General features: G+C 46.7%; 1 protein-coding gene across 1 annotated transcript; it reads left to right on the forward strand.

Annotated features, from left to right (window-relative positions):
* The first annotated feature begins 1,582 nt into the window (after positions 1-1,582).
* Positions 1,583-4,355, forward strand: LOC132228683 (zinc finger CCCH domain-containing protein 11A-like). Its single transcript, XM_059685512.1, has one exon. The coding sequence runs from the start codon at positions 1,848-1,850 to the stop codon at positions 4,317-4,319; it is 2,472 nt and encodes an 823-aa protein (XP_059541495.1). The 5' UTR covers positions 1,583-1,847; the 3' UTR covers positions 4,320-4,355.
* Positions 4,356-8,696: the final 4,341 nt, after the last annotated feature.

The raw sequence follows: 8,696 nt of genomic DNA on the forward strand, positions 1-8,696 counted from the left end.
ACGATCATTTCTTTAGTCTAGAATTTGCCCCAGATCAGAAGTGTACCTCTGAATTACCTGTATGTGTCCTAGATTCCTTGGGGTCAGATTTTTAAAGTCCCTTGATAAACATTTTGTCCATTTGATGCCACTGTTTAGCATCTCCAAGAAAACGTTCTTTCTTACCCCTCTCTCCACAAAAAGACTGAGGAGAGAGAGAACCAAGTGAAAGGATGCAAGAGAACTTGGTGACTCCTTGAGGTGTTGTCAGTTTGGGCAAATTCGCCCTTTTTTATTTTAGGTTAAGCCTTGGAAACTGGCCTGTTGGCAAAGTCACAAACAGGTCTTCTGAGTCTTTTATTTTTTTTTTTATTTTTATTATTGTTTTCTTGCTTAAAGTATTACAAAGAGTATTACATATGTCTCCTTTTTTCCCCCTGCCCTTGACAATCCCCTGGCCTTCCCTACCCCCCAGTGTCTTATGTTCATTGGTTATGCTTATATGCATGCATACAAGTCCTTCTGTTGATCTCTTACTTGCCACCCTCACCCCCCACCCGCCCCCAAACCCTCCCCGGCCTTCTCGCTGTAGTTGGAAAGTTTGTTCGAGGCAGCTCTGCCTCTGTATCTATTTTTGTTCATAAGTTTATAATGGTCTTTATTATCCACAAATGAGTGAGATCATGTGGTATTTTTCTTTCCTTGACTGGCTTATTTCACTTAGCATAATGTTCTCCAGATCCATCCATGCTGTTGCAAATGGTAAGAGTTTCTCCTTTTTTTACAGCAGCATAGTATTCCATCGTGTAGATGTACCACACTTTTCTAATCCATTCACCTACTGATCTGATGGGCACTTAGGCTGTTTCCAGATCTTAGCTATGGTGAATTGTGCTGCTATGAACATAGGGATGCATATATCCTTTGGGATTGGTTCTTCCGAGTCTTAAACAACCCAATCCGAGAGGTGGCTGCTGATTTATACGTGCTATCCTTTAAAAAATAAAAAAGGAGGGAATTTGCCGGAAGCTGGTCCACCCTTGCTGCTTGACACAGTCACTGCAGGGAAGAAACATCTGCACAGCTTATGTTTCAAGGGACCTGGTGTATATGGCATAGGTTTGCTCCCCCTCTCGTGTGTTTTAAACAGGACCACCTCCCGGAGAAAGGTTGTTTCCCCAGGTGAGGATTTTTTTTCCCCCTGCACTTAGGGATTAACAGGAAGAAGGAAGGGCACCAGTGAAACCCCTTAACTAAGTGCCAGGGGGGGGTAGTTAATCCCTTTAACTATGAGCAATCATGCTTCAGCTACATAAACTTTACTTAGGATAATCTCCTTGAGTTACTTCCTTGTAGCTTAGAATGGATAGGATTGAAATCAAATGGTATAAATACAGATGTCACAGGACAATCAAACGAGAACCTGGCTAGGCTGCTGATCAACTGAAGGCTGCTGTCTCCGTGTCATTCCTTCTTCACCGACTCTGTCCACGCCTTTGGGAATCCCTGGATCTGCTGGGGCTCTACCCCGGCAGTGGCGGAGGGCAGCGGCCAACAAAGAAGAAAGACGTGGCAGCAAGCGGGAGCCGGCGATAGTGTCCTCGGTTCGATTTGGGGATATTGCCTGCCCAGAAATTTCCTGGAAAATTGACTAGTACTAAGTGCGTGAGAGATTGGAACTCAGTGAAGACACAGGTGTTCCTGTTGAGGGCAACCAGCTAATCATTACATTTTAAAGGCGATTTCTGTGATTGAGGTGTCTTTTGGAGGACTAAGTCCACTTCAAGAGGACTCGAAGCTGCTCCTCACCTTGAGAAAGCAGTGCCTTGTTTTCAAGAAGACATTCCTGATCTCAGGATCTACCCAGCATGCCTCATCAAGGAGAAGACTGCTATTTTTTCTTCTATTCTACATGTACCAAAGGTGACAGCTGTCCATTCCGTCACTGTGCAGCTGCACTAGGAAACGAAACTGTCTGCACATTCTGGCAAGAAGGACGCTGTTTTCGGCAGGTGTGCAGGTTTCGGCACATGGAGATTGATAAAAAACGGAGTGAGATTCCTTGTTATTGGGAAAATCAACCAGGGGGATGCCGAAAGCTAAACTGCGCCTTTCATCACAACAGAGGACGTTATGTGGATGGCCTTTTTCTACCTCCAAGCAAAACTGTGTTGCCCACTGTGCCTGAGTCACCAGAGGGGGAAGTGAAGGCTTCCCAGCTCACAGCTCAACAACACAAATTGTCTGTCCAGTCTGATCCCTCCCCTCAACTGCAAAGTGTGATGAAAGTAGGAAGTTCAGAACATTTTCCTACCCCCACACATCCGCCAGTTGTGATCAATGCTGCAGATGTTGATGAAGACGATGATGATGAAGACGATGATGATCAGTTTTCTGAGGAAGGTGATGAAACCAAAACACCAACCCTGCAACCAACTCCCAAAGTTCATAATGGATCACGAGGGGCTTCTGACCGGAAACCCGGGGTCAATTTAGAACGAGGTGAAAGTTTGAATATTGGATTGAAAACTCTTGAGGAAATTAAGTCAAAGAAAATGCAGGAAAAGTCCAAGATGCAAGGTGAAGGTTCTTCAGGAGTATCCAGTCTTTTACTCCAGCCTCAGCCCCTCCCCGGTCCCGAAAAAGAGAATGTCCGGACTGCGGTGAGGACAGGGACTCTCTCCAACAAACAAGGAGAAGAACCCTTGATAAGACTGAGCCTCACTGAGAGACTGGGGAAACGAAAATTTTCTGAAGGTGGTGACAGTGGTCCTCCACCTAAGCGTGCCCTTGCACAGAGCCTAGGGAAGAAAGTGGATGCTTCAGACACTGACAAAACACCAAAGAGAGTTCGAGTTTCCAAGTCTCTAAAGGAACAAGTAGGTGTGTCAGCTGGTCAAAACAACGAGGAGGCAGCAGAGAGAGTTACTGACCTTGGCGAGATCCACATGAAGACATTAGCAGAAATCCTTCTGGAAAGAGCCAGTGAGAAACGCGGAGAATTGCAACCTAAACGCAAGGCAGGAGGCCCTTCGAAAGCTGATGATCCTACCTCAGGGGCAAGAAGCTCTTCCACCATTCGAATCAAAACCTTCTCAGAGGTCCTGGCTGAAAAGAAACACCGGCCGCAGGAAGCACAGAGACAGAAAAGCAAAAAGAATGTCACCTGTGGCGAGTTAAAGAAGGACAGTGATACTAAAAAATCATCGGTTTTGCCACCACTGGTGGCCAACAAAGGACAATCAGAGGAGCCTGCAGGGAGAACAAAGTCTATGCAGGAGGTGCATGTCAAGACGCTGGAGGAAATCAAACGGGAGAAGGCACTGAGGGTGCAGCAGAGCTCCAAGAGCAGCCCCAGCGCCCAGCCTCAGCCCGAGGCCACCCCGGGGCCGGGGGGGCTTTTCCGAATCACCGAAAAGTCAGGGATGAAAGAAGAGAAGAAACCTCAAGAAGACAGTGAAGTTGCATGTCAGAGCAGTGTTGCTAGAATCCAGGCTAAAGAGGCTTCTGCACATGAGACAACGGGAGGGGGCATTCACATTCCAGTCAAGAAATGTGAGACCATGCGAGGAAAGCACATCCAGAAACAGCCAGCCAGGGGAACCTCACAGAAGGAAAGGTCTGTCCTGCCATCCCCCTGGGGAGACGGAGAGGCGGGTCATGCCCCGCTAGCAGACCCGCCAGTGCTGGCCACTGCGCCGAGCATCACACGGAGCCTGAGCCTGAGCCTGACAAAGCGGCTTCCCACCGAGTCACCCCACAAGGCAGAGGTGGAAACCGCAGGGACTGGCGACTCGACATTGGATGCGAAGTGTGCGGCACAGACCTTGGAGGAAAGGGTCCAAGCGAAACCCAAAGCCAGTGTGAAGCCCTTAGTGGCTCAAGTGGTCTCTTCCCCCAAACTGGCCCCCAAGCGCAAGGCAGAGGACACCCACCCTGCTGTCATGGCAGCGGTGAAGCGGCTCCGCGCCAGCGGGGTCCGGCAGGAAAGCCCGGCCCCAAAAGCAGCCATGGCTCTGGTCCCGCTCATCTCTGAGGACACAGCGGGCACTGGGCCTGAGCCAGAGGGACCCAGAGACAGTCTTGTGCTGCCTCCAGCCCAATCCTCGTCAGAGCCCTCTCCGCCACAAGTATCCGGCCCTTCCTCATCCCGAATGGCCGCGAAAACTCGCCGACTCAGCACTGCTTCCACAGGACAGCCCCCCCTCTCTGTGGAGGATGGTTTGGAGAAACTCATATGGGAGATTTCAGGAGGCCAATTGGAAGCCGAGATCGACCTGGATCCTGGGACACACGAAGATGACCTTCTGCTTGAGCTCTCAGAAATGATTGATAGCTGAAGGTGATAGTAGGACATTTCAAAAAAAAAAAAAAAACCAAACAAAAAACTCACGAAAGCCGAGGCCGGTTGGGCTCGGTGGATAGAGCGTCGGCCTGAGGGCTGAGGGGTCCCGGGTTCGATTCCGGTCAGGGGCATGTGCCTGGGTTGCGGACACATCCCCAGCGGGGGATGTGCAGGGGGCGGCTGATCGATGTTTCTCTCGCATCATGTTTCTAGCTCACTATCTCTCTCCCTTCCTCTCTGTAAAAAAATCAATAAAATATATATATTTTAAATTAAATCTTTATTGTTCACATTATTACATTGGTTCCTCTTTTTTCCACCATAACTCCCCTCTGCCCTCAGTTCCCACCCACTGTCCTCATCCATAGGTGCACGATTTTTGTCCAGTCTCTTCCTGCACCCCCACACCCCTTTCCCCCCACCCCCAAGAATAGTCACTCCATTCCCTTTCTATGTCCCTGATTCTATTACAATCACCAGTTCATACTGTTCATCAGATTATTTATTCACTTGATTTTTAGATTCACTTGTTGATAGATGTGTATTTGTTGTTCATAATTTGTATCTTTTCCCTTTTCTTCTTCTTCCTCTTCTTAAAGGATACCTTTCAGCATTTCATATAATACTGGTTTGGTGGTGATGAACTCCTTTAGCTTTTCCTTATCTGTGAAGCTCTTTATCTGACCTTCACTTCTGAATGATAGCTTTGCTGGATAAAGTAATCTTGGTTGTAGGTTCTTGGCATTCATCACTTTGAATATTTCTTGCCACTCCCTTCTGGCCTGCAAAGTTTCTGTTGAGAAATCAGCTGCCAGTCGTATGGGTGCTCCCTTGCAGGTAACTGACTTTCTTTCTCTTGCTGCTTTTAAGATTCTCTCTTTGTCTTTTGCTGTTGGCATTTTAATTATGATGTGTCTTGGTGTGGTCCTCTTTGGATTACTTTTGCTTGGGGTTCTCTGTGCTTCCTGGACTTGGAAGACTATTTCTTTCACCAGGTAGGGGAAGTTTTCTGTCATTATTTCTTCAAAAAGTTTTCAATATCTTGCTCTCTCTAATCTTCTGGCACCCCTATAATTCGGATGTTGGGACACTTGAAGCTGTCCCAGAGGCTCCTTACACTATCTTCGTATTTTCGGATTCTTTTTTCATTTTGCTTTTCTGGTTCGATGTTTTTTGCTTCTTCATATTTCACATCTTTGGCTTGATTCTTGCGATCCTCTAGTCTGCTGTTGAGAGTCTGTATAATATTCTTTATTTCAGTCAATGTATGCTTAATTTCTAGTTGGTCCTTTATCACAACCTCGAGGGTCTCATTAGATTTCTTGTAGGTCTCATTAAGTTTATCGGCAGTTTCTAGAAAATTCTTGAAAAACCTTAAAAGTGTGGTTTTGAAGGCAGGGCAGTAGGATCTAATTGTTAATACCATTTTAAAGAAATGCTTAATATACTAATGATTAAGGTCTTGTAATAAGAAAGATTTGGGCTTGAATCCTTGGGCTGACACTTCCTACTTGTGTGATATCAGGCAAATTACTTAACCGCTAAGCTTCAGTTCCTTCATCTATAAAATGAAAACAATAATAGTGTCTATCTCTCAGGACTCTCATTAATATTACATGAATTGATGTTTATGAAATGCTCATTTCAGTTGTTGACATAAAACATGGGCCAAAAAAATATTACCTGTTGCCGGGGTCCAGCCCCAGCGGGTCCAGGGGTCCCCAAAGGTGTGGACGGAGTCGGCGAAGAAGGAAGGACACGGGAGTCAGCGTTCAGTTGATCAGCAACCTAGCCAGGATCTCTAGCCCGGATCTCCAGAGAGGTTCTGCTTCGGATTTCCAGCGAGGTTCTGTAGCCATGTTCCCTCGCTAGGTTCTCCAGCCAGGTTCTGTCCAGGCTCTCCAGTCAGGTTCAGTGTCCAGGTTCCAGTCAGGTTCTCCTGCCAATCTCTGTAGTCAGGTTCAGTCCAGGATCCCTTGCCATGTTCTCCCGCTAGGCTCTGTCTCTAGGCTCCGAGGCCAGTCCCTCTCCAGGATCTATTGCCATGTTCTCTCCAGCGAAGTTCTTCTGTCTCTAGAGAACGTTCTTTGTAGGTTCTGTGTTCTGAGTTCTGTGTGTTTCTGTCTTGTTACAACTGTATTTATACCAGTTGATTCAATCCTATCAATCTCTATTACAAAGGTTAGGGCGTTTCTTATCTCCATTCCAGGGAGAAAAGATTATGTAGTTTAAGCATGATTGCTCGTAGTTAAAGGGATTAATTACCCGCCTGGCACTTAGTTGAGGGGTTTTATTCCCTCCCTAACTTCAGGGGAAAATCCCTACCTGGGGAAAACAACCTTTCTCAGAGACCTTGGTTAAAACACAGCGCCAAGAGGGTGAGCAAACATATTAAGAACAGTATGCCATATATGCCAGGTCCCTTGAAACAGCAAGGATGGACCGGCTCCCGGCAAATTCCCCCTTTTTTATTTTTTAAAAGCAAGCATTAAAAAGAAAAACCTGAAACGCTCTCTTGTATCCATTTTAAGAGTAGGATTGGCGCTTTCTGCTATTACCTGAGTCCTGATCTATCACCCCAGGGAGAGCTTGCCAATCCTGCACTTTCCCAGGGTAGAAAGGCTGCAGTGGGGTTAAGGATAAGGCTCCTTGGGCCTACCTTCTCCCATGCCATTACATTTACCTTTCCTTCCTCAGAAAAGCATGGACATACTTCTTGTATAAAATGTTCTGTCTGACTGGGAGTAACCTTAATTCCTCTGCTAACAAGCATATATGTTAAAAGATCAATACGGAGTCTTTTTTCTTTAGACTCAGTATGGCACATCTTCTTAATCTAAAGATCAATACAGAGTCTTCTTTCTTTGGACTCAGTATGGCACATCTTCTCAATCTAAGAATCAATACAGAGTCTTCTTTCTTTGGACTCAGTATGGCACATCTTCTCAATCTAAGTTCTGTACTATCCACCTTCTTACCCTACTTATCCTCTATAGGGGGGTCTGTAGCACCCTGGTGGAGTCCTATCCGTCCCGAGTGTGGGGTTCTCAATGGGGGGGGGCTTACCTAAGGGAATCCTGTTCCAGGGGTTCCCAAAGGTGTGGACGGAGTCGGCGAAGACTATCCACCCTCTTCCTATGGTGGAGTCTGATCTGTCCCGAGTGTGGGGGTTCTCAATGGGGGAGGGGGGCTTACCTAAGGGAACCCTGTTCGGGCGCCATATGCCGGGGTCCAGCCCCAGCGGGTCCAGGGGTCCCCAAAGGTGTGGACGGAGTCGGCGAAGAAGGAAGGACACGGGAGTCAGCGTTCAGTTGATCAGCAACCTAGCCAGGATCTCTAGCCCGGATCTCCAGAGAGGTTCTGCTTCGGATTTCCAGCGAGGTTCTGTAGCCATGTTCCCTCGCTAGGTTCTCCAGCCAGGTTCTGTCCAGGCTCTCCAGTCAGGTTCAGTGTCCAGGTTCCAGTCAGGTTCTCCTGCCAATCTCTGTAGTCAGGTTCAGTCCAGGATCCCTTGCCATGTTCTCCCGCTAGGCTCTGTCTCTAGGCTCCGAGGCCAGTCCCTCTCCAGGATCTATTGCCATGTTCTCTCCAGCGAAGTTCTTCTGTCTCTAGAGAACGTTCTTTGTAGGTTCTGTGTTCTGAGTTCTGTGTGTTTCTGTCTTGTTACAACTGTATTTATACCAGTTGATTCAATCCTATCAATCTCTATTACAAAGGTTAGGGCGTTTCTTATCTCCATTCCAGGGAGAAAAGATTATGTAGTTTAAGCATGATTGCTCGTAGTTAAAGGGATTAATTACCCGCCTGGCACTTAGTTGAGGGGTTTTATTCCCTCCCTAACTTCAGGGGAAAATCCCTACCTGGGGAAAACAACCTTTCTCAGAGACCTTGGTTAAAACACAGCGCCAAGAAGGTGAGCAAACATATTAAGAACAGTATGCCATATATGCCAGGTCCCTTGAAACAGCAAGGATGGACCGGCTCCCGGCAACCTGTGACATTATTATTGCTATAATAAGACCACAGTAAAGGACTTGGAAGTACCGGTAGTATTTTTCTGCTGGGACCTTAACAGTGAGAAGATTAGCTATGCAAAGGTTGTGAGATTTTGAGTTTTTATTTATGAGGCATAGTTTAAGATACATTAATCTTTGGGGCATGTGTGAAGAGAAGAACCTGCTTGCCTGGAGAACAGCCAGTTCGTTTAAGAAGACTTTAGATTAAATATAAGGAAGGACCAGATAGAGTTCCCAAATGCAGAATAATAAGGGTTTGTTAGGAAATTCATACAGGCAAACACTGAAGGATCAGAGAGAGTGAGGCAGATACAGTACTTGGAACATTTGACATGTATATACCAACATGAAGAGCC

This window comes from Myotis daubentonii, chromosome 2 (assembly GCF_963259705.1).
Source record: "Myotis daubentonii chromosome 2, mMyoDau2.1, whole genome shotgun sequence".
NCBI classification, from domain to species: domain Eukaryota; kingdom Metazoa; phylum Chordata; class Mammalia; order Chiroptera; family Vespertilionidae; genus Myotis; species Myotis daubentonii.

Excerpts from the sequence above, each read along its gene's own strand:
- LOC132228683 (XM_059685512.1), top strand. The coding sequence starts at position 1,848 with ATGCCTCATCAAGGAGAAGACTGCTATTTTTTCTTCTATTCTACATGT.